Genomic DNA, 26,045 nt, shown 5'->3' on the forward strand with positions numbered 1-26,045 from the left:
AAAAAAAAAAAAAAAAAAAAAAAAAAAAAAAAAAAAAAGAAAACGAACTTGTTAGAAGGTCACATCATGAATCACTGGAAAGAAAATCAAGCTAAGAAATGAACCCCTCATGCACATACGTAGAAGGCAAACAACCCCCTTCTGTCCTAAACATGTTCTGTCTTCGAAAAGAAACGCATTTTCCTGAAATGGTGTCACCTGGGAAAGGTCCAGAGAGGAGCCAGAAGGGCCTCTGAGGATAAAGCTACCAAGTTTCCACACAACTCTTTAGTGAGCTGATGGGAAAATGGTCCAATAGGATTAGGGCGGGTTGGTTTCCATTCCTCTTCTGACCTGCACCTCCACCAAAACCAATTTTGAAAATCAAAAGAGTTGATAAATGTGAAATTCAAAGTTTCATATAGAAATAACCTTTTATTGTAAAAAAGAATACTTTTTTTTATTTAGTGAAGTGGTAACACAGGGTAAGCTGTAAGGATAGAAAATGTTAAGAACCATCAGACAAAGTAGTAAGCACTTTTCAGGGCTAAACACAGGGTATCATTTTAAGTCTGTACGAGCAAGATAAAATCCAGCCTATGTATTTAAAATACAGGGGTTATAGCTTAAAATTAGTGCCCCTTTTAAAAACTGTTATTTATTTTTTTGATCATGCCACTGCATTCCAGCTCTGTCACCCAGGCTGGAGTGCAGTGGCACAATCACGGCTCACCACAGTGTACCTCCTGGGCTCAAGTGATCCTCCCACGTCAGCCTCCTGAGTAGCTGGGATTATAGGTGCACACCACCATGTCCAGCCAATTTTTTATTCTTTGTAGAGATGGGGTTTCCCTATGTTGTTGCCCAGGCTGGTCTTGAACTGCTGGACTCAAGTAATCTCCTCGCCTCGGCCTTCCAAAGTGCTGGGATTACAGGTGTGAGCCACCATGTCCAACCCCTTTTACTCAATCAGTCTGACTATGTATCTTTCAAAGATCTCTATGACTTTACTGTGTACCTAGGGAAAAAAACAGAAGGAATATTCACCAAATTCTTAATGGTCACCTCTGGGTGGTAGGAGCATATCAGGGCTTTCGCTCTCTATATCATACTCTTCTTTATCTGCAATTTTATAATCAAGGTGAACTAATTTTCCAGGAAGAATATTTGGGGAGGGTAGAAAAACCTTTCCTCTAGTCTTACATTAACAGATGCAAGTTTCTATAGAATAACATATTTCACTTTTTATCTTAATTTTGTAAATAAAATTTTCTCTTTTATGACATTTAATTTCCATTATCAACTGGTTTCATCCTCTAAAACTTGTAGGTTTTGGAAATGTTGAGTCAATGAATTCCAATGCCACTCTAGAAACACTTTTAGTTAAATCATCCAAATATAATAAAGTACCACCTTGAGGAAATCTGAAATAGCAAGGATTGTAGAGTGTGGAAGAAACTGAATCCCAGTCCCTCCCAACCCATTCCAGAATGCATATCACCATCACCCAGCCTGTATGGCATGCCTGATATGTTAGCACTATGTGAGGCTCTGGTCCTTGCCCTTAGGAGCCTTCCATATAGCCTGGAAAAGAGGACACACATCCAACATCACAAGTCAGCTACTGGCTCCAGCAGCAAATACTACACATGGTACTGGCAATGAGTGCAGAGGACGTGCTTAAATAGGTCCTTTAGAAGCAGAGGTAGCTCTTACTTCCATATTCCCACAGCTTAGCTCAATAAGTAATTTTTTTTTAAGTTCATGAGTGCATGAGCCCCACACTTGGGGAGGAAAAGGTATGACATTCCAAGTTGGAAGAATGGTGGCAGCAAGAAAGGGCATGACTGGAATGTGCATGTTCAGCTATGTAAAGTGTAAAGGAAGAGAGGGATAGAAAGTTGGAAAACCCAATTTGTTGAAGTCTCATCTCACAGCCAATGGGAGACTACAGAGGACTTTGATTGTGCAAAGGTAACCTATTTATGTAACTGTCTTCCTTTCTAGGTTCCCTGAGGGTGACGGTTGGGTCTTAAGGACTCTGGATCCCTACCATATCCTGAAACAAGACAGGTATTCAATTAAATGTGAGGGAAAGGAAAGAAGGATTGATTAGGCTGGAAAGATTATGCTAATGCTATAATACTGAAGGTTCTAGAAAAATAAAGAACCAGAAATCAAGGCCAGAGGTGCTTTCTATTTTTATAATTTTTTTTTAAGACATGGTCTTGCTATGTTGCCCAGGCTGGTCTCAAACTCCTAGCTTCAAGTGATCCTCCAACCTTTGCCTCCCAAAGCGTTCGGATTACAGGGGTGGGCCACTGTGCCCAGCCTGAATTATTTACTTAATGCAGATTCCTTCGGTTCCAACGATGATGATGATGATGACGACGACATATTCTGTGTGAGAGCAGGATGAACATGACAGTCTCAGCTTTAGGGAACTAACAGGTGGCTGGGTGAGCAGATTATCTAAGGCTCGTGTGGTAGGCAGCCCAGGTCTCCTAAATCCTAGGTGAGGCCCCTCCCAGCTAGATGGGACAGTTTCCTTCCAGAGGAGGCTAGAGGTGCTTTGTATCTACCTTTTTTTTTTTTTTTTTTTGAGACAGGGTCTTGCTTTGTCATCCAGGCTGGACTGCAGTGGCATGATCATGGCTTACTGCAGCCTTGACCTCCCGGACTCAAATGATCCTTCTACCTCGGCCTCCTGAGTAGCTGGGATCACAGGCACATGCCACTACACCTGGCTAACTTTTTTTATTTTTAGTAGAGACAAGGTCGTGCTACGTTGCCCAGGCTGGTCTTCAACTCCTAGACTCAAGCAATCCTCTCACCTCGGCTTTCCAAAGTCCTAGGATTACAGGAGTGAACCACCAAGGCTAAGGCTCTATCCACCTCTTGATATACGCAAGACGGTAATTCTCCAAAGACTCCTCACCTTGTTTCAAGCCGAGTCAACAAAAATCCTCTCACATACTACCATGAATGTAGTTGGGAAACACTGCCCTAAGCAGTAGAAAAGGTTGGGGAGAAGGGGGCAGTGGTTTATCAACCCATCAATAACTACTTATCTGCCATTCCAGTGCTTCCACAAATTCTTAGAGATCAACAATATCCTGCATCTTATTATTATTATTTTTTTTTTGTGACGGAGTCTCGCTCTGTCGCCCGGGCTGGAGTGCAGTGGCGCGATCTCAGCTCACTGCAAGCTCCGCCTCCCGGGTTTATGCCATTCTCCTGCCTCAGCCTCCGAGTAGCTAGGACTACAGGCACCCGCCACCTCGCCCGGCTAGTTTTTTGTATTTTTTAGTAGAGATGGGGTTTCACCGTGTTAGCCAGGATGGTCTCAATCTCCTGACCTCGTGATCCGCCCGTCTCAGCCTCCCAAAGTGCTGGGATTACAGGCTTGAGCCACCGCGCCCGGCCTGCATCTTATTTTTAACGTATCTCTAGGTAGGGCAATAAGGAGCAGACTAACTGGGAGTAAACATGGTGGAAGTAATTGGAAACATGGTAGGTTTCAGGAAATGTAAGTTCCCTCTTTTCCTTACCAATCCTTCCTTCATAAGTACTTTCTATTTCCTCTCCAGTCTGATACTTCCTGCATTATAATCAGTGTTTCTATAGGACTTCATAATTTTCAAAGGCTTTTGCATTTAACCTTCATCACCACCTTTATAAACAACACATATCCGTAACCCATCCTTGTGGATGAAAAAGCCTACATCCATAGACTGAATGGAGATAGGGAAAGAGACCCTATTACAGTTACTGGTGTCAGTAATAAATAGGACAGGTAGAAGAATGCTTCCAGTTTGTCATCCCTTGTAGGCTTTATTCTAGCTGTTTCATCGTGTGGGCAGAGTGCACATCATACACTTCTCAATGCTGGCAATAACAGAAGTAATAATACTTATCAAATGGATGTTTAACCAAAGTTGGGAGATAACTATCAGACTTCAAGCTGCCTTCCTAGAAAGACCATAATTTAATATAGCAGTTTTCATAAGAAAGATGTCAACTGCAACACTCCCCAATTATTATCTTCTAAAATACATTATTAGAATATAAGAGGACATAAATTATAAGCACTGTTAAGTAATCAAGAATGAATTCACTATTTCTAAAAATGCTTTACCAGCCTGAACAACCCAGTGAGACCCCATCTCTGCAAAAAATTTTCAAAATTAGCTGGACATGGTGGCACATGCCTATAATCCCAGCACTCTGGGAGGCCGTGAAGGGAGGATTGTTTGAGTTCAGGAGTTTGAGACCAGTCTGGGCAACACCGTGAAACCCCGTCTCTATGAAAAATAAAAATAAGTTAGCTGGGCGTGGTGGTGCACACTTGTGGTCCCAGCTACTCAGGAGACTGAGGTAGGAGGATTGTTTAAGCCTGGGAGGGCAAGGCTGCGGCGAGTTGTGATCGTGCCACTGTATTCCAGCCTGGGGGACAGAGGCAGACCTGGTCTCAGAAAAATAAAAACAAAAAAGAACAAACACCAGAGGTATGTGTCCTGTGGTAAAGGGCAAGGATGGTAGTGGTGGACTTAGATGCAGCGGGAACATCTAAGGAAAACTGAGCTCTGCTGCAGCTCTACTCCCAACAAGTTGCAGTGATCCTAAGGCAAGACACAAAGATGTGGTATAAACTGAAAATGTGTTACCATACACTTTTTTAAGACAGAGTCTCGCTCTTTCACCCAGGTTGGAGTGCAGTGGCACGATCTCAGCTCACTGCAACTGCTGCCTCCCAGGTTCAAGCGATTCTCCCACCTCAGCCTCCCCAGTAGCTGGGATTACAGGTGTGCGCTACCATGCCCAGCTAATTTTTGAATTATTAATTTTTTTCTTTTTTTTTTTTTGAGACAGAGTCTTGCTCTGTTGCTCAGGCTGGAAGGGAGTGGCACAATCTCGGCTCACTGCAACCTCTGCCTCCCGAGTTCAAGTGATTCTCTTGCCTCAGCTTCCTGAGTAGCTGGGATTACAGGTGCCCACCACCATGCCTGGCTAATTTTTGCATTTTTAGTAGAGACAGTGTTTCCCCATGTTGACCAGCCTGGTCTTGAACTCCTGACCTCAGTGATCCACCCATCTCGGCCTCCCAAAGGGCTGGGATTATGAGCTACCACGCCTGGTCTAATTTTTGTATTTTTAGTAGAGACTGGCTTTCACCATGTTGGCCAGGCTGGCCTTGAACTCCTGACCTCAAGAGATCCACCTGCTTTGTCCTCCCAAAGTGCTGGGATTACATGCCTGAGCTACTGCACCAGGCTTGTTACCATATACTTTTATAGCACAGTACTTCACATTGATTAAAGGACTCTCACACTAACTGTGTCATTTAACATACACAGCAGCCAAGCAAAGGAGACAGGACAAACAGGAGGGTCCCATTTCCAAGGCTGAGTGCAATAATGGAAAAAATAAGAGTTTTTATGAATAAGACAATCTGAGTTCAAATCCCAGGCATCTTCTTCAACTTTTCAGAGCCTTAGTTCCATCCTAAGTAAATGGTCTTTTAGAATGAGTCAAGGATTGAGTACTGCATGTATACAGTACTCAATGTTTCCTTCCATCATTCCACAGGAGGAAGGACTACAAGTTCACACACCTACTCTGACTTTAAAGCTCCAAGTAGATTATCTTTCAACTCCCATGCTCAACCTCTCCGTCCGCACTCAGATTCAAGAACGTAACTCAGCATCTCTTTAAAAGGTGTTTAAAAGATTAGTCACTGAGATACTCTACTAAGTTTTTTGTTCAGGTACATTTGTGAAATGTCACTCTCTTGAAATCTCATAAAGTGTGTATGTGTGTATATATGTATGATACTGAAGGTTCTGAGAAGCCAGAATGGAACGAGTGAGCTGTTAACTATAAATAACAAAAATGAGGACTCCTTTTTTCTCTGAAAACCAAGAAAGCGGTTACTCTGTCACAATCCAAAAAAAGGAAATTAATCAATCATCAGTATTTGTCCTGAAATTTTCCGCAGAGGTCTCTTGTGTGATTAAAAACGTGAAGAAGGTCAGGCGTGGTGCTCCCGCCTGTAATCCCAGCACTCTTGGGAGGCCGAAGCGGGCGGATCACCTGAGGTCAGACCAGCCTGACCAACATAGCAAAACTGTGTCTCTACTAAAAATACAAAAATTAGCCGGGCGTGGTGGTGCACATCTCTAATCTCAGCTACTCAGAAGGCTGACGCACCAGAATTGCTTGGGGCGGGAGGCAGAGGTGCACCACTGTACTCCCTTGAACCCGGGAGGTGGAGGTGCACCACTGTACTCCAGCCTGGGAGACAGAACAAGACTCTGTCTCAAACAAAACAAAACAAAATGTGGGGAAGAGGCCGGGCGCCATGGTTCATGCCTGTAATCCCAGCACTTTGGGAGGCTGAGGTGGGTGGATCCCTTGAGGTCAGGAGTTCGAGACCAGCCTGGTGAAACCGTCTTTCTACTAAAAATACAAAAATTAGCTGGACGTGGTGGCACATGTCTGTAATCCCAGCTACTGGAGAGGCTGGAACAGAAGAATCGCTTGAAGCTGGGAGGCAGAGGTTGCAGGGAGCTGAGCTCACGCCACTGCACTCCAGCCTGGGTGACAGAGCAAGACTCCGCCTCAAAACAAAAATTAAAACCGTGGAGAAAATGCTAAACTCGATTTCTTCTGAACCTATGCTAAGATGTCAAGGTACTGATTCTTTTAAAAGAATTTTAAGTGGTTGTTATGTTTGGTGTCCTAAAAGCATACATGGATTTTATATTATAACCTACATCAAGAAACTCATTCAGGCCAGGCGCCTTAGCTCATGCCTGTAATCCCAGCACTTTGGGAGGCCAAGAATTCCAGACTAGCCTGGGCAACAGGGCAAAACCCCGGCTCTACAAAAAATACAAAATTAGCCAGGCATGGTGGCTCTCCCTTCCGTCCCAACTACTCCAGAGGCTGGGGCAGGAGGATGCCCTAAGCCCAGCGAGGTCGAGGCTGCAGTTAGCTGTGATCGCACCACTGCACTCCACTCCACTCCAGCCTGGGCAACAGAGTGAGATTGTCTCAAAGAAAAAAAAAAAAAGCCTCATTCACAGTTAATTTTTTTTAAAAAATGGAAACTAAAATAGAATTTAAAACTCAAGCTGCTCAGTTTCTCGGAAGATGGATTTTTCCTACTTTGTAATATACTTTGTATATCTCGACTATGATTGTGTATGCAAGCACCTCTAAGAAGTACTTGCATCTACAATGGATTCTTTTTTTTTTTTTTTTTTGAGACGTAGTCTCGCTCTGACGCCCAGGCTGGAGTGCAGTGGCACCAACTCAGCCCACTGCAAGCTCTGCCTCCCGGGTTCACGCCATTCTCCTGCCTCAGCCTCCCGAGTAGCTGGGACTACAGGCGCCCACCACCACGCCCGGCTAATTTTTTGTATTTTTAGTAGAGACTGGGTTTCATCGTGTTAGCCAGGATGGTCTCGATCTCCTGACCTCGTGATCCGCCCGCCTCAGTCTTCCAAAGTGCTGGGATTACAGGTGTGAACCACCGCGCCCGGCCTGCAATGAATTCTTAAACCTCAGGGAGCCAAATAAAAAGACAAGGCCTGAGGAATTCTTTCAAAAATTAAAGTAACATTTCATATTTACTTATTCTAACAGACAAAGAACAAAGAAGGAATCCGCTAAGTTGTATGTAAGCTGAGGTGCAGACAAGTGCTGGTTCACAACGACATCCTAGAAGGAATGCTCTGGATAAGAGCTTTAAGCGTCTACGATTTTCTGAGGAAAGTGAACGGAATCTAAACGTGTCCTATCGTTCAAGAAAATCAGCGTTGTGGACCACAGAGCCTAACAGAGTAAAATAATACAGCGTGTAGTTTGGCCACTAACAGCAAGAGTGGGAAGGGGCAAAGAGGAACCTTGATTGCCCGACACCAGGGCCACCTGAAGACTCATCTTGACACTTCAGTCTTTCCATTTTGAGATTAGAAGCTTCAAGGACCATTAAATCGCTGCCGCTGCCACAACAGGCCCGACGGAGCAGAAAGGCTGCGCTCACCGGCAAAAGTGACCAGATGCACACCTGCCGGGTGGGGAGGCCCACACGGTCACACCCCGCCCCAGCTTACCTGCCCTTCGGCGATTTTTAGCATCAACTTCCATCCCTTCCCACCCGTCTGGATCCAACCGAGCCCAAGGGCGGGGGAGGGAGAAGCTAGTGCCGCGAGGAAAAGCATCCCCGCAACCCGCCGCAGGCTTTCTCTCCTCCCTCCCCATTCCACAGAAGAGGCAAAGCCACATCGCCTCTCCTAACCCTCGTCTCCAATGCAAGGCCTGCCTGCAATACTTAGAAAAAAATAATAACTGTTTTTAAGGAAAAGTAACATCCCCGCTCCCTTCCGCCCCTCACCTTCACGAAAGCAATCGGGGTTGTGGTACCTTCGATATCTAACAGGATCACGGTGACTTCGGCGGGGACCGAAAGCACGACCATTTCCCTACCGGATGCTACGGGACTCGGCCTGCAGTCAGGGAGGGTGGAGGGCGGCGCCGGCTGCGGCTGCGGCCCCCGGTACCGTCCTGGGCTTCCGATGGCCCCGCGCGATGTTGGAGCCAGCGACCAAGTGCAGCCCGCCGCGCGTAGGGAAGAGAACACCTCTACACACCTGGAACTAGAAAAGGCGGCGGCCCAGGAGCCCCTGAACTCGTGAGCAGGACGGGGCAGGAGCCCGAGACCACGTGGGCAGGAAAAGGGGCGGGCCGTGCCGGGTTCGGCGGGGCGGGGAGGGCGAAGGCCCAGCACCGATTGGTCGCTGTCGGGCTTCGAACGCGATCCGTCAAAATGGGCCTCGCGTGGGCGGGAACAAAGAAGCGAACGCGGGAGCAGGGTGCTCGAGAGCGCGCCCTCCGCAGACAGGTTGAGCGAGCGGGAGAGGCCCGGGGCACGTGCAGAAGGGAGCCCCGCGAGTGGCGCGCCGGGGATGTGAGTGCCCCTTGCCCTCTACTGCATCCAGCCCCCTCCCCGCCCACCGCCTCCGTCTTTGCATAGATACAGTCATCTGGCCAGCCTCCGCCCCTCCTCCCGGCCTCAGCCTGCCAGAGAGGCCGCGCGGGGCTCGGGCTTCGGCCGATCAGCCAGGAGGCCTCGCTGCGCCCCCTCGGCCCGCGCGCCAGTGGCCACAGCGGAAGAGACGCCCGCGCTGCGCTGCCCGGAGGGGCCGTCGCGCGCCCGCTTCCTGTTCGGCTGGTTCCTGCCAGCTCGAGGACAAAACACGCGTGCGCGCGGCGGGCGAGCGCGCTCGCCGCCTCAGTCGCCAGCGCCGGGCGCAGTCCGCCTTTTTCCGGAGTAGCCCGGCCGCGGTGCTAGCCGGTAGCAGCGGCCGCTGCAGCGGCTCCGCACTGGCGAACCGAGGGGAGAAAAAGGCGGGGTTCACGGCTCTTTGGTAGGAGTGGGCTGGACCGGACGCCAGAGACAAAGGCTCCCAAGGCAAGAGGGACTGTGGCCCTGCGTCGGCTCTGTTCGGGACTGCTGACCCCAGGACTTTACGCCCCTTCGTTTTTCTCTTCTGATTCTTCTCTTCTCCCAAGCCCGCGTCACCTCACGCGTGGCCTCTCTCCTTGCCGGGAGGGCCGCGATGGAGGTCCCGCCCCGGCTTTCCCATGTGCCGCCGCCATTGTTCCCCTCCGCTCCCGCTACTTTAGCCTCCCGCAGCCTCTCCCATTGGCGGCCGCGGGCGCCGCGGCAGCTAGCCCCGCTCCTCCCTTCACTCGCTCCCAGCTCCGCCCGGCAGGGGGCGCGCCGGGCCCAGCGCCACGTCACCGCCCAGCAGCCCTCCCGATTGGCGGGCGGGGCGACTATAAAGGGAGGGCGCAGGCGGCGCCCGGATCTCTTCCGCCGCCATTTTAAATCCAGCTCCATACAACGCTCCGCCGCCGCTGCTACCGCGACCCGGACTGCGCGCCAGCACCCCCCTGCCGACAGCTCCGCCACTATGGAGGATATGAACGAGTACAGCAACATAGAAGAATTCGCAGAGGGATCCAAGATCAACGCGAGCAAGAATCAGCAGGATGACGGGTACCGCACGCTTCTTCCCCCGCTCCCCCTCCCCCAGCGCGCCGCACGCGCCCTTCGTCCCTCCTGAGCCGCGCGCTGCCCCCATTCTTTCTCGGAGTCGCTTCCCCGCGTGCCTTCTGGGCCCCACTAGCTTGGAGGGAAGAGGAAAGTAAGAGATCGAGGGGGTGACTGGAGAGACCCGGGGAGAGTGGGGGAAGGGCGGAGGGGTTGGAGGAGGAGGGCGGCGGCGTCTGTGTCCCGAGCGCGCAGGCGCCGCGTGGGACCCGAGGGGGAGGGGCCGGCCTCCCAGCGCCGCTCGCTGCAGCTGCCGCCGCCTCTACATTGTGTCTCTGTTACCACTCGGCGCGATTTTCCTGGGAAGAGTTTTAGAGGACTCTCAGGGCACAAGCAGGCTACTGGTACCCAGATTCACAAAATGTATTATGATTGATGAGTTCTCTGGGTGGAACGTTGGCTTGACAGCTGAGGACGAGGATGGATCTAAGATAAGATGTGAGGGATTCATCTAAGAAGTTGGGCCTTCTATCTGAAGGAATCTGGGCAGAACCTTTACTATTATATTTTATTGGTCTCCTTTGAGTTTTGCTTTATGTAGTGCGGAGAGCGAGCTGTCCGCTGGTTTGAGTAACTTTGTTGGGAAATTGGGATTTTTTTGTGACATAGATTAAATGTAAACATGGATTAAATTGCTTACACTTAGGGGGTAAATGTCCCTGTTTTTATTCCACGATTTAATTCCAGAACTGAAGGATCATTTGAGTCATTGCTAATTTTTTAAAAAACCTTTTATTTCTAGTAAAATGTTTATTGGAGGCTTGAGCTGGGATACAAGCAAAAAAGATCTGACAGAGTATTTGTCTCGATTTGGGGAAGTTGTAGACTGCACAATTAAAACAGATCCAGTCACTGGGAGATCAAGAGGATTTGGATTTGTGCTTTTCAAAGATGCTGCTAGTGTTGATAAGGTAGGAACTGTGTTTTGCATTGTGCTGCTTTTGTGGTGTTGTGCACATTTTTCTGGGGGTTATATGCTGCTGTCAGATTAAATAAATCTGTCTTGTAGGTTTTGGAACTGAAAGAACACAAACTGGATGGCAAATTGATAGATCCCAAAAGGGCCAAAGCTTTGAAAGGGAAAGAACCCCCCAAAAAGGTTTTTGTGGGTGGATTGAGCCCGGATACTTCTGAAGAACAAATTAAAGAATATTTTGGAGCCTTTGGAGAGGTGTGTGATTATGTTTACACAAGTTAAGCTTGATGTGTTTATAAAATATTTAATCCTGGTCCGATTTATACAGGGCAGATTCATGTTTCGTGTGAGGGTAGGATTAAATGACTGCTCAAGTCGCTTCCAGGGACTGTACCTTGATTTGATTGCTGCTCTGATGGAAACCCAACTATCTAATTTAGCCAAAACATGGGCACCTAAATGTGGTCGGTGTTTGGACTTGTTAGCTAGTGGCATCTTTGGGGTACAAAATAATATTAAAGGATGTTTTGTTTTTGTCTCAATTGCTTCAAATATACAACAAATCACTGAAGGTTGATGTTGATCATAAAGCAGTGATGTCTGTATAGAAGTCACCTGATAAGAATAACATGTTTAAGTTGAAGCCTGAAAAGTACCTGTGGCATTCTGACACTCTGGTAGCATTTTACAATTATGGGATGACCTTGAGTGTGCATCTCGATTTCAGATTGAAAATATTGAACTTCCCATGGATACAAAAACAAATGAAAGAAGAGGATTTTGTTTTATCACATACACCGATGAAGAGCCAGTAAAAAAATTGTTAGAAAGCAGATACCATCAAATTGGTTCTGGGAAGGTAAAGCCATTTAAGTACTTTAAATGAAAATTTTAAGGTTTTCTTTTTTTTTTATCTTTTATTTTTTGAAATTTCTCAATGTGAGAAAAATGATTAAATTTTACAACTCGGGTAAAAATTCTATTTTCGTGTTTTTTAATTTGTTTATAGTGTGAAATCAAAGTTGCACAACCCAAAGAGGTATATAGGCAGCAACAGCAACAACAAAAAGGTGGAAGAGGTGCTGCGGCTGGTGGCCGAGGTGGTACGAGGGGTCGTGGCCGAGGTGAGACTTAATTCTTGGAATATGACTCCATGGTTTAAGCTGTATACTGCTAAATATGAGTAGTTCTGTATGAAACTAAAACTTTAAACTTAAAACAATTCCAACGGGAGGAAAACGTTCAGCTTAGTGGGGGTTGTGTGTGGTGGTTTTTGTTGTGAGCTCACTGGTTTCAAAAAACTGCTAAAAGTATGGTCACTTTGACAATTAGTGTCATCACTGACAGGAAAAGTGTACCATTACATGATGCACCATGGCGTGGTAGGTTTTCTTGGGCAGGAGTCCTTGTTTTAAAAAGAACAGTATACCTGTCTTCAGCTTTAATGGAAAATTGAATGATTTTTCATTAAATTTAGGAAGTTTGATACTGGCACAATTGGACTTTCTGCCCCCTTTTTTTGTAACAGCTGGAAGAATAGTTTTTCAAGCAGATAAGCAATATATATGTCCATTCTGCCCTTTAAGATTTGCAGAGTGAGAGACAAGAACTCATCATTTTATGTTAGAATTGGGGGTCAGAAGTTGTTTCCTAACAATCATTGTGCATTGTTTCAGGTCAGGGCCAAAACTGGAACCAAGGATTTAATAACTATTATGATCAAGGATATGGAAATTACAATAGTGCCTATGGTGGTGATCAAAACTATAGTGGCTATGGCGGATATGATTATACTGGGTATAACTATGGGAACTATGGATATGGACAGGGATATGCAGACTACAGTGGTAAGAACATTTAACTTAATTTTATAAACCAGTGGTATTAAAATTCATTGTTAACATACAGTCCTGTTCTGAAATTGTGTGTATGGGCTTTCTGTTTGGAGTTAAGTGTTTGAGGCATGTTACAATCATAGGGTGATTATACTAACATAGCTTGGTGGTTATAAATGAACTAGGATGTATGATTTACGACTAGCTTATAATGGGTGTTAAAATATCTTAATATTTTAATACTTTTTATTTAGCATGCAAAGATTTGTAGATTTAATTGTTTCTCAGTGTATTGTAAAGAAACAGTTTTGTAGAAAACTATCTTAATGAAATTTCTGTGTTTTCAAAATAGGTCAACAGAGCACTTACGGCAAGGCATCTCGAGGGGGTGGCAATCACCAAAACAATTACCAGCCATACTAAAGGAGAACATTGGAGAAAACAGGTGTGTATAAGAGTACAGGAAAACAGTAGAAATGTCTAATTTAATTTAAAGATCAATAGACAAATGAAACGTAAAAACAAAATACTATGTAGCCTGTTTTTACTAAATTGTTGATTTTTTTTAATTGCTTTATGAGCCTGTTTTGCCTAAAGTGTCTATAGATCTTTAACTTTAAAGTCTTATCTCACTTTCTTTAGTATTGCAGAAAAACTTAAGAGTTTTTCTGTTTGCTTTTGTGTACCAGGTGGTCTAGAGGAATAATTAAACATTTTAGAACTATTAACAGGTAAAGTACTGAAATGGGTACAACTTAAGGAAAACAAGAATGTTGTCTTCTAACTCTGACATTATACCTTGTTTGTACCCGCCAGCGGGAACTTCATTGCAGGCCGTGTGTCACCCTGACCACGTCTATCTCTGGGGGTCGCACGTTGCGGGCAGAGCGCAAGGCATACACCAGAAAACGCTGTCCTGTGGTATGGTCTCTTCCAACTTCATGTACCAGCGTAAAGATTAAAGTGGAAAACTTCAGACTTTGGCTTCTTTTTTAATCTTTTTGGAGATTAAGTGTCTAAACTTAACTTAAATGGTTTTTTACAGGAGTTAAAATACATAAATGCCTTTTTACAGCTTAATCATTTTGGTCTTCTGTTTAGTGTTGTATTTCAATTGTGGAGCCTCATTTTAAGTGTTCATTCTTTTAAGATTTAATGCTTGCTTTTTCTTTTTATAGCTAATAGTGAAATCTACAAACCAAAACAAGAACTTTTAAATCTGGGATATAAATTAAAGATCATATGCACAATTCAATTTATGTTCTTGTAATAATCTTATTAGAAATTGGTGTTTGTGAAAGCATTTTACTTGGGTTACTAGAGATGCTTCTAGTAGACCTTAATCTAGCATAGTTGAACCTGTGAATATGGGAAGATTGTATTCCCAGATTCTTTCCTGAATAGATTTGAATTTAATATTATTTGGGAACTCCAGGGTGAGTTTATTGACTACCCAAACTGTATTTTGCCAATAAATATGCATATGATCTTTAATTATTGAAGAAAAGAATAAAGTGAGGACTTAAAACAATTCATGAAAGTGGACCTTTAAAAGCTTGTCAGAGTTGCACAAATCTAATTGGTATTTTGTTTTTGTTTTTAGGAGGAGATGTTAAAGTAACCCATCTTGCAGGACGACATTGAAGATTGGTCTTCTGTTGATCTAAGATGATTATTTTGTAAAAGACTTTCTAGTGTACAAGACACAATTGTGTCCAACTGTATATAGCTGCCAATTAGTTTTCTTTGTTTTTACTTTGTCCTTTGCTATCTGTGTTATGACTCAATGTGGATTTGTTTATACACATTTTATTTGTATCATTTCATGTTAAACTTCAAATAAATGCTTCCTTATGTGATTGCTTTTCTGCGTCAGGTACTACATAGCTCTGTAAAAATGTAATTTAAAATAAGCAATAATTAAGGCACAGTTGATTTTGTAGAGAGTATTGGTTCATACAGAGAAACTGTGGTCCTTTATAAATAGCCAGCCAGCATCACCCTCTTCCCCAATTTGTAGGTGTATTCTATGCTCTTAAGGCTTCATCTTCTCCCTGTTAACTGAGGTTTCTACCACACCTTTGAACAATGTTCTTTCTCCTCTGGTTATCTGAAGACTGTCCTGAGAGGAAGACGTAAGTGTTGTGATTAGTAGAAGCTTTCTAGTAGACCATGTTTCTTCTGGATTGTAATAAAATTGTTAGTAGCTCCTTTTACTTTGTTCCTGTCTCTGGAAAGCCATTTTTGAATCGCTGATTACTTTGGCTTTAATCAGTGGTCACCTAGTAAAAGCTTTGTAATCATAACACAATGACTTTTAATTCTTGATAAAAATTCAGATGCACACAGGAGCACTGTAAAACTGGTAGGATCTAGGGTTTAAGAGCATTTAAAGTAATTATAACTCAAGGATTTTGGTAGAAAGATATGAGTGTGGTCAAAAGTTAGATTAAAATTTGAAATGGCAAAAGATTTAGTTGTGTTGTTTTCTCAGTCACCACAAGATTGAACAAAATGTTTTCTGTTTGGGCATTCTGAGGAAGTTGTATTACAGTTAGCTGTTAATGCTGTGTGAGTTTAGAAAAAGTCGATAGTAAATTAGTTTTTAACACAGTGCATGAACTCAGACATAGGAATAGTGGAAAAGGTATCTTAGGTGTGTCAGTCAATCCAAATGTGACTTGAGTCATTACAGTGGACCCTCCGGGTGCACTGAAAAGAAGCCGTTTTATATCCAGGTTTGAGAGGACCTGGAATAAAAGCTTTGAATTTTGCATTCAGTGTAGTTGGATTTTGGGACCTTTGCCTCAGTGTTAGCTACTGGGATTGGCAGATGTGTTTGCCGGCAGAGTGGTTGATTTCACACAACGGGCGATGTCACAAAACTGGTGTTTTTTATGCTGATGAGCCCCACCTTCTTTTTTTTAATTTGGTGCTTACAACTTGGTTACAATGATTGTACTACTTGGGCTAATCAAGTTACAATGCTCTTGGCCTTTTTTTTGCTGCTGTTTTGCTATTTGTTGTCACACACACCTAGGCCAAGTACCAGTGTTGGCTGTTAGAAGGGATTCTGTTCATTCAACATGCAACTTTAGGGAACGGAAGGAAGTTCATTTTTAAGTTGTGTTATCAGGTGCAGTGTCTAGGGTAGTGAATCCTGTAAGTTCCAATTTATGATTAGGTGACAAGTTGACGTTGAGATTGTCCTTTTCCCTGATCAAAAAATGAATAAAGGCTTTTTAAACAAAATCCAAACTTTTAATCAAGTCTTGATATGTATGACTGAGAAAAAATACACCTAGAGATGATTGAGATGTTTTACAAAGAATTGAAGGGAAAGTAAGAATTCACTTGGTTTTTCTTGCAGGGGCTTGGAACTCTAGATTTAATTCAGATATCAGGGCCTATCAGTTCACCAATTGATGCAAATTTGAGTAGATACTCATAGGCTAAGTGTCCTAGGTTGGATGAACTGTGAAGCTAGTATCAAGATCTCATTCCCAAACATTAATTTAGAACAAAGTAATTGGACAAGTTTATTGGGGAGGGGATAGAAATGAATTCTGAAGTACCTATAACAAATACTCAAGTTTGTATATGTTTTCATACATCGTATTTGCCTTTTGCATTGTTTAGACCAAATTCTGTGTGATGTTATCCTAACAAAAGACCTTAGTGATTTCATTGGTTAACGTGTTAATCTGTAATCTCGCTCATTTTTATAGTATGAGGACTATTAAAATGAGATGTCTGTTGGGATGCTAGCATGGATAAGCATAGCTTATTCCATTATTCTTCAGTGCATCTTTTCATAATAGCAGAGATCCTCACTAATCTTCACAAAATTTAATGTAAGGGCATATCTGAACAATTAAGCCACTTGCCATTACCAAGATTTGATTTAATGTCATTCAGGATGCTAGGCTGCATGCTGTAGATCATGCCTGTATTCCCAAGCACTTTGGGAGGCCAAGGCAACATGGCAAAACCCTAGTCTCTACAAAAATTAGCTCAATGTGGTGGTGCACACCTGTAGTCCCAGCTACTTGTGCTGAGGCAGGATGATTGCTTGAGCCAGGGAGATGAAGGGTGCAGTGAGTCATGTTCGTGCCACTGCACTCCACCCTGTTTGACAAAGTGAGACCCTGTCTCAAAAAATCACAGGATGCTAAACTTCACCAATTAAAAAGCTGACTAAGTTGGCTGGGCGCAGTGGCTCATGCCTGTAATCCTAGCACTTTGGAAGGCCAAGATAGGTGGATGGCTTGAGTCCAGGAGTTCAAGACCAGCCTGGCCAGTATGTCAAAACCCCAACTCTACTAAAAATACAAAAATTAGCTAGCTGGGCATGGTTCTGTACTCAGGTGGGAGGATCACTGGAGTCCAGGAGATGGAGATTGCAGTGAGATCTGTGCTCCAGCCTGGGCAACAGAGAGAACCTCTCAAAAAAAAAGTAGACTAAGACCAGGTGTGTTGAGCTGCAGTTGAGCTATGGTTGCTCCATTACACTCTCTCTAGCCTAGGCAACAGAATGAGACCCAGTCTCAATTTTTTTAAAAGGTGATTCGAAAACATGTAAGTGTATGAATAATTTTAGTTATAGCTGTGTGTGTATACCATTTCAATTGATTCTAGTGTTGAGTAGTTACAAGGGGTCATTCATAGAAAACCCCCTTCCCTTAAACTTACAGCCAAATAGAGTTGGCATCTAATCTGTGGTTTCAACTTTTAAGCAAAAACAATGCAAATTCTATATATTTTTTATAGTCACTAGAAAATATTGGGGTTTTTTGGAAAATATTGTTTATAAAAATATAGGCTGTTAGGGCCGGGCGCGGTGGCTCAAGCCTGTAATCCCAGCACTTTGGGAGGCCGAGACGGGCGGATCACGAGGTCAGGAGATCGAGACCATCCTGGCTAACACGGTGAAACCCCGTCTCTACTAAAAAAATACAAAAAACTAGCCGGGCGAGGTGGCGGGCGCCTGTAGTCCCAACTACTCGGGAGGCTGAGGCAGGAGAATGGCGTAAACCCGGGAGGCGGAGCTTGCAGTGAGCTGAGATCTGGCCACTGCACTCCAGCCCGGGCGACAGAGCGAGACTCCGTCTCAAAAAAAAAAAAAAAAAAGGCTGTTCTTTTAGGATTGGTTGGGGTCTTACATTTGTCTTGAAATAGATTAGATATGGAATTTCAGCAAGATTTAGTTAAATAGCAAAAAATAAAAAATACACCTTTGACTTTACTACTTTTTATAAACTGTAGGAAAGGATATAGTGATGTTCTGGGTGTTACAGAGTAATGCTGAACATTCTGAAGACCTTAACTTCTGCTGTTCTTCCCTCCCCCGCCACCTTCCACCCCCAACCAGAATGAGCTTGGAATTGTGCTGTTTTTTGGTTTTTCTTTTTTCCTTCCCTGAGTTGGAGTTTCACTCTTGTTGCCCAGGCTGGAGTGCAGTGATCTGATCAGGGCTCACTGCAACCTCCCCTTCCCAGGTTCAAGCGATTCTCCTGACTCAGCCTCCCAAGTAGCTGGTATCACAGACATCTGCCACCATGTCTGGCTAGAATTTTTGTGTTTTTAGTAGAGACAGGGCTTCGCCATGTCAGTCAGGCTGGTCTCGAACTACTGACCTCGGGTGATCCACCCGCTTCCCGCTCCCAAAGTCCTGGGATTACAAGCATGAGCCACCGTGCCCTGCCAGAATTGTGCTATTCTTAAGTGTCAGTTTAATCTCTGGTTTTACCCTTTAAAGAAATTTACCACTTCAAAGAGACTTACCACTCAAAGAGATGTACCCATTCGGGGAACTGTATCATAATCTTAGAGGGTGGTGAGACTAAAGTGTAGTTTGAGAAAGCATATTCAGCTGGACGCAGTGGCTCACGCCCGTAATCCCAGCATTTTGGGAGGCCAAGGTGGGCGAACCACGAGGTCAGGAGTTTGAGACCAGCCTGGTCAGTATGGTGAAACCCCATATCTAGCAAAAATTAGCAGGGCGTGGTGGGCGACTCTAATCCCAGCTACTCGGGAGGCTGAAGCAGGAGAATCACTTGAACCCAGGAGGCAGAGGTTGCAGTGAGCCAAGATAGCACCACTGCACTCCAGCCTGGGAGACAGAGCAAGACTCCGTCTCAAAAAAGAAAAAGTATATTCAACATAATCTTGTCACTTAAAATCCAAATAACCAAAAAGGCTAATTTTGGTTTCTTAAAGACCAGCACAAGCTAGAAAATGTGAGAAACTTGCAGGCAAGTTTTTCTCATACTGTTCCAATGGTAATCTCCTTTTGGGAGTCTGACCAAAAGTGAATTCTCTTCAAACCCAAAAAATACATGTCTGTAAATATTTTCAGTGTAGTTTCAGGAAAATTAGAGACTTAGAAAACTGTTCTAAAATGCTCTTGAAGCTGTTGGCTTTTATGGTAACAAACTGACTAAAATTGAATTTGTTGTAGTTGACGAGGTTGCACAAAGGGTTTCTTCATATGCTCTCCACCTTCCACCTGAGTATTTGTATTGGCTGGTGAACACTGATAGAGGATTGTTTTATTGATGACAGAGTCTCACTCTGTTGCCCAGGCTGGAGTGCAGTGATGCCATCATGTCTCACTACAGCCTCAACCTCCTAAGCTCAACCAATCCTCCCACCTCAGCCTCGCATGTAGCTGGGGCCACAGGCACATGCCATCATACCTAGCTAATTTTTTTTTATTTTTAGTAGAGATGAGGTCTTGCTATATTGACCAAATTAAAGCCTTTTTTTTTTTTTTTCTGTCTTAGAGATAGGGACTCACTATGTCACCCAGGCTGGTCTCAAACTCCTTGGCTCCAGTGATCCTCCCACTTAGGCCTCCCAAAGTGGGAAGATTACCAGCATCTGTCACCACGTCCAGCTTTAGCTTTAATCCGCTGATTTTAAAATGGGGAAGTCAGCTAATTGAATGTACCAATGCTGATTACATTCTGCAGTCTGTTAAACTATAAAACTCCTATCAGGCATACTTAACTTTAAGCATTAAGATTGGTCGGTAATCTTTATTATTTTTTTATTTTTGTTTATTTTTATTTTTATTTACTTATTTACTTATTTTTTTTGAGACAGAGTCTCGCTCTGTCACCCAGGCTGGAGTGCAGTGGCGAGATCTCGGCTCACTGCAAGCTCTGCCTCCTGGATTCACACCATTCTCCTGCCTCAGCCTCTCGAGTAGCTGGGACTACAGGTGCCCGCCACCACGCCCAGCTAATTTTTTGTATTTTTTAGTAGAGACGGGGTTTCACCGTGTTAGCCAGGATGGTCTCGATCTCCTGGCCTTGTGATCAGCCCTCCTCGGCCTCCCAAAGTGCTGGGATTACAGGCGTGAGCCACCCGGACTGGCGGTCAGTAATCTTTTATACACTTGGTTTCTGAGTGTTGAGATCTATTGTAGCAAAGTAGGATTATATTACAATTGATCCATTCTTGTTCCTCCAATGGAATTTGAGCCTGGATAATCTGGAGCAACTACTCTTCCCATGAAAGACATGGCCTATGATATTGACTCACTATTTCGATTGCCCTTGGGCCATGAAACATCTGGGGCATATATGTTTTTCATAGACACTGCAAGCAGAGGAATGAAAGGAGGGTGTGAGTAGTGGGGGTTAAATGATATTATAGAATAGTTTCAATATTTCATTACCAGGAAACCCTTTAAATTTCTTCTCCCCATAGACAATGTGTTTTGAATGGCTTTACTTGTCAAATATGTTGCTCTCATTATGTAATAACATTTCTATTAATCAAAGATATATAGCTGTCGGAACTTACAATGTGATAATCTACATCATACCAAGTTAATTTAATGGCAGCCAAATCAAGAATATTTCTGTTAACTTGTGTACATTTTTTAATGATATATAATGTCTAACAGGCTTTTAAAATACCAGAAACGCTGGCTGTGCATGGTGGCTCACACCTGTAATCCCAGCACTTTGGAAGGCAAAAGCGAGCAGATCATTTGAGGCCAGGAGTTCGAGACCAGCCTGGCCAATATGGTGAAACCCTGCCTCTACTAAAAACACAAAAATTAGGTGTGATTGTGCATGCCTGTAATCCCAGCTACACGGGAGGCTGAGGCAGGAGACTCGCATGAACCTGGGAGGCAGAGGTTGCAGTGAGCCAAGATTGTGCCACTGCACTCCAGCCCCCAGGCAACACAGCAACACCGTCTCAAAAAAAAAAAAAAAAAAAATTTAGAAGTGAGAATAAGAGGCAACATTTCAAGAGGTAATGGCTTAAAATTTTCCAGAAGTGACAAAAGAATCTGAAAATTCAATATACCCTACAATTGCAATTAAGAAAAATAAAAATCTCCATGAAGATGCACTATGGCAAAACCAAAAAAATCAACAACAAAATCTTAAAAGCAGCCACATCTAGAACCAACTACCGGTAATCAGGAAAAGAAATAAAGGCACATGTTAAACTACCATGAAGATGCAACCATCCAAATATAAAATGTGGAAAATTCGTAAGAATGTCCTATTTCTTTAACAAGTAAATGACATGAAAAGAAGTGGGAAATGTAGGTGGATCTAAGATTAAAAGAGACGTGTTAAGCAACCTTTATTATAGTAAGCAAGAATATAAAGTGCAAATTAATGATCAAAAAGACAAAGGATCCAGCCTGGGCAATAGGGCCAGACTTTGTCTCAAAAAAAAAAAAAAAAAAAAAAAAAGGGTAAGTGTGGGCAAGGAATGTGGAGAAAAGAGAACCCTTTCACACTGTTTGTGATAATGTAAATTAGTACAGCCATTATGGAAAACAGTAGAGGCTCCTCAAAATATTAAAAACAGAGCTACCATATGATCCAGCAATCCCATTATTAAGTATATATCCAAAGAAAATGAAATCAATATGTCGAACAGATATCTGCACTCTCATGTTTATTGCAACATTATTCCCAATACTCAAGATATAGAATCAACCTAAGTGTCCATCATCAGAAGAATGGATAAAGAAAATATGGTAGGGCTAGGCACGGTGGTTCACACCTGTAATCCCAGCACCTTGGGAGGCCAAGGAGAGTGGATCACCTGAGGTCAGGAGTTTGAGACCAGCCTGACCAACATGGCAAAACCCCAAATTAGCCGGGTGTGGTGGTGTGCACCTGTAGTCCCAGCAACTCAGGAGGCTGAGGCAGGAGAATCACTTGAAACCAGGAGGCAGAGGTTGCAGTGAGCCGAGATCGTGCCAGTGCACTCCAGCCTGGATGACAAGAGTGAAACTCCATCTCAAAAAAAATAAAAAATAAAAAATAAAAAAAAAGATAAAAAGAAGAAAATTCCCAAATCTGTGACACCATGGATGAACCTAGAAGACATTATGTTAAGTGAAATAAACCAGACACAGAAAGATGAACACGTTCTCATTTACATGTAGAATCTACAAAAAGTTTATTTCACAGAAGTAGATAATGGAACAGCAGTTACCAGAGACTGGGGAGGGAAGGGAGAAGGAGGGGATGAGGAAAGGATGGTCAATGGGTACAAAGCTGCGATTAGGAAGAGTAAGTGTTGGTATCCTATTTTACAGTAGGGTGACCACAGTAAAAAATAAGGTATATCTCAAAATAGCTAGAAGAAAGGATTTTGTATGTTCCCACCACGAAGAAATGGTAAATATTTGAGGTGATGGGTATGTTGATTACCTTGATTTGATCACAATGTATACAGGTATCGAAAATATTGTATCCAATAAATATGTACAATTATTGTGTCAATTAAAACTTTTAAAAATTAAGTACAAATCATTTTTATTATGACATTGTACAGGTTTTATGGAAAATAGAGAGTTACTTCCCCATGTTTGAAGAATTCCCATCCTATGAGTCATGGTGTACCAAGAGTACCACCCAATATAGAAATTTAAAAATCACTTTCCCCGGCTCCCTGATACCCAGAGCATAGACATGTTAACTCAGCTCTATCGATTAGAATTCTCTTGCATTGGACTTTGAGCCTGAAGCTGGTGAATCAAAAGTAGTAGGAATTTCGTGGAGTCAGTGCTGGGATAGGGAGCAGCCATGGTGGCAATGAGTTTTCAGAAGAAGCAGTGGTTCTAGCAACAACATCCAGTATCTACATTGATAATGTTGAAAGGAGCAGCATCTGTGTGTAGCAAGACAGCAGCAGCAGAAACAGGTGTCTTTATGAATCCAGTTCTGGTGTGATTTTGGAAATATTTCCTGGATGAGAGTTTCCAAGTGTGGCTTTCCAACCCCCCTGCAGAGCCTGAGATACCAAAATAGTCATTATTAAAATCACTCTTAGCTAAAACAAAGACAAATAAAAAACCCATGGGAATTAAGAATGGATATTTAACAAACATATTAATCAGAAGCACTTCCACAATAGCAGAGTAAGGACATCCAAAAATCTGCTCTGTCAAAGTGTGTCTGGAATTGGTTCCTTCCAGTGGGTTCTTGGTCTTCCTGACTTCAAGAATGAAGCTGCAGCCCCTTGCCAGGAGTGTTACAGTTTTTAAAGATGGTGCGTCCAGAGTTTGTTCCTTCAGATGTTCAGATGTGTCCGGTGGGTTCATGGTCTCCCTTAACTTCAGGAGTGAAGCCACAGACCTCCGCAGTGAGTGTTAGAGCTCTTAAAGGTGACGCACGTCCAGAGTTGTTTGTTCCTCCCGGTGGGTTCGTGGTCTCACTGACTTCAGGAATGAAGCCACAGACCTTCACAGTGAGTGTTACAGCTCATAAAAGTAGTGAGGACCCAAAGAGTGAGCAGCAGCAAGATTTACCGTGAAGAGTGAAAGAACAAAACGTTCACGGTGTAGAAGATGACGGCTGGGGTTGCCACCGCTGGCTCCGGTGGCGAGCTTTTAGTCCCTTATTTGGCCCCGCCCACTTCCTGCTGATTGGTCCATTTTACAGAGTGATGATTGGTCCATTTTTACAGAGTGCTGATTGGTCCATTTTTACAGAGCGCTGATTGGTGCGTTTACAAACCTTCTGCTAGATGCAGAGCACTTAATGATGTGTTTACAATCTTTTAGGTAGACAGAAAAGTTCTCCAAGTCCCCAGCCCACCCAGAAGCCCAGCTGGCTTCACCTCTCAAAAGCAATGAGGACAAGTGGCAAAAATGGTCAAAATCAGCATTTTTAGAACTCTGGATAATAGTCTTGCAACAATCCAAGGAGTATCTTTTTTCAAAGGCTTTATTTCAAGGCCAGGTGTGGTAGCTCATGCCTATAATCTCAGCATTTTGGGAGGCTGAGGCAGGAGGATCACTTGAAGCCAGAAGTTTGAGAGTATCCTGGGCAACATAGAAAGATCCTATCTCTACAACAAATTAAAAAAAGAAAATTGGCTGGGCGTGGTGGCTCACTCCTGTAATCCCAGCACTTCGGTGCGAGGATCACGAGGTAAGGAGGTCAAGACCATCCTGGCTAACACGGTGAAACCCCGTGTCTACTAAAAATACAAAAAATTAGCCAGGCGTGGTGGCACATGCCTGTAGTCCCAGCTACTCAGGAGGATGAAGCAGGAGAATCGCTTGAACCTGGGAGGCGGAGGTTGCAGTGAGCCAAGATCGTGCCACTGCACTCCAGCCCCGGTGACAGAGCGAATCTCCGTCTAAAAAAAGAAAATTAGCTGGGCATGGTGGCACATGCCTGTAGTCCCAGCTACTCAAGAGGCTAAGGCAGGATTGCTTAAGACCGAAGTTAGAGGCTGCAATGAGCAATGACCATACCACTGCCCTGCAGCCTGCCAGGACCAGAGTGAGACTATCGACACCCCCCCCCCCCCCCCCCCCCCGAAAAAAGGGTTTTATTTCAGTAAGAATAGGGAGCTTTGTGTATTCTCATCCTCCTCTTTCCAGCTCCATGGTAGCCTTGAAAACCAACATCTCTGCAACTACAGTGAGTACAAAAACCAGATGTTTAGGAACCACTGGGACACAACAGATTTAGAGCATCCCACAAACACCAATTCCTACAGAATTGCAGCTATTTGACCTACCTGGTAATTCACTGAAACAAGCTTTATACTCAAATTTGTCCTTATCTCACCTGACTCAGAGCTCCCTCTATGCAAAAAGCCATAGCCCTAGATTGAGTCTCAAAAACATTTGATGGCAGTTGTTTAACATCACACCCATCTGAGGTGGCAATATGAGTTAGGGCTAATTAGAGACTAACAAATAAAAAAAAGAAATAAATAAAAACTGGGGAATAAATTATCCATTGAGGGCTTTAAAAATCTCCAACACATTATTGGGACTCTAGAAGGCCATACTCATGGCCAGAGCTGTACACATGCCCAGGAAACAGCTGAGAACGGGCTAATCTTTCACTGCTGCTTGACCATGAGGGTCTACACGAGCAGGAAGGGAAAGCTAAGGCAGAGTTGTTACCAGCCTGCTGGAGCATCAAAGTCATACCCCAGTACACTCAGAGAGCCCCTCAGCAAAGGCTTGGAGTCTTACTGCTTCAAAGCATTTAAGGAAAACACATTAAGTGAAATTGACAGAGTTGAAGAACAACAGTTATAAACAATGAAACTTCATTTTCAATAATGGATAGAACAACCAGGCAGAAAATCAACAAGGAAACAGAAGACTCAGAACAACAGACTAAACACTAAAACAACCAGACCTAATAGACATCTATAGAACATGTCTCCCAACAATAGCAGAACACATATTCATTTCAAATGGACATGGAATATTCTCCAGCATAAGCTGTATGCTACATTATTTTTTTTTAAAAAGCCTGAATTTAGAAAGATTGAAGTCATACAGAGTATTTTCTGTGACCACAATGAAATCAAATAACGACTTAACATAAGGAAATTTGAGAAATTCACAAGTATGTGAAAATTAAACAACAAACTCCAAAATAGCCAATAAGTCAAAGAAGAAATACAAGAGAAAGTGAGAAGTAATTTGAGATGGATAAAAACTAGGCCGGGCGCGGTGGCTCAAGCCTGTAATCCCAGCACTTTGGGAGGCCGAGACGGGCGGATCACGAGGTCAGGAGATCGAGACCATCCTGGCTAACACGGTGAAACCCCGTCTCTACTAAAAATACAAAACCTAGCCGGGCGAGGTGGCGGCGCCTGTAGTCCGGGCGCGGTGGCTCTCGCCTGTAATGCCAGCACTTTGGGAGGCCCAGGTGAGCGGATCACACGGTCA

General features: G+C 43.8%; 2 protein-coding genes across 11 annotated transcripts in view; one reads left to right on the forward strand and one right to left on the reverse strand.

Annotated features, from left to right (window-relative positions):
• ENOPH1 (enolase-phosphatase 1) overlaps nt 1-8,766 on the reverse strand; it is a 32,043-nt gene extending 23,277 nt beyond the window's left edge. The window contains exon 1 of one of the 3 annotated variants that reach the window (XM_023222465.1): nt 8,637-8,766. Coding sequence is in view for 1 of the 3 variants with exons in the window: in XM_023222463.2 (XP_023078231.1) it covers nt 8,381-8,464 (84 nt within the window). In the remaining 2 variants the exon portion in view is untranslated. Of the gene's footprint in view, nt 1-8,380 lie in introns of all 3 variants that reach the window. The other 2 variants (XM_023222464.2, XM_023222463.2) reach the window with 2 other exon arrangements.
• Nucleotides 8,767-9,429: 663 nt separating this feature from the next.
• Nucleotides 9,430-16,105, forward strand: HNRNPDL (heterogeneous nuclear ribonucleoprotein D like). Of its 8 annotated transcripts, XR_002733687.2 has the most exons (9): nt 9,467-10,048; nt 10,845-11,013; nt 11,112-11,273; nt 11,746-11,877; nt 12,028-12,142; nt 12,695-12,865; nt 13,206-13,298; nt 13,670-13,774; nt 14,457-16,105. XR_002733687.2 is itself a non-coding variant. In XM_023222458.1 (8 exons), exons 1-7 carry the CDS (start codon nt 9,606-9,608, stop codon nt 13,274-13,276), a joined length of 1,263 nt encoding a protein of 420 aa, XP_023078226.1. In that variant the 5' UTR covers nt 9,430-9,605; the 3' UTR covers nt 13,277-13,298; nt 14,457-16,105. The 8 variants fall into 8 exon arrangements, 5 of the variants coding, with proteins under 5 accessions (XP_023078226.1, XP_023078227.1, XP_023078229.1 ...); XM_023222458.1 differs by lacking the exon at nt 13,670-13,774 and having other exon boundaries at nt 9,430-10,048; XR_002733686.2 differs by having other exon boundaries at nt 13,206-13,774.
• The last annotated feature ends 9,940 nt before the right edge of the window (nt 16,106-26,045 follow it).

The sequence above is a fragment of the Piliocolobus tephrosceles genome, chromosome 3 (genome assembly GCF_002776525.5).
Source record: "Piliocolobus tephrosceles isolate RC106 chromosome 3, ASM277652v3, whole genome shotgun sequence".
In the NCBI taxonomy this organism is placed as follows: Eukaryota; Metazoa; Chordata; class Mammalia; order Primates; family Cercopithecidae; genus Piliocolobus; species Piliocolobus tephrosceles.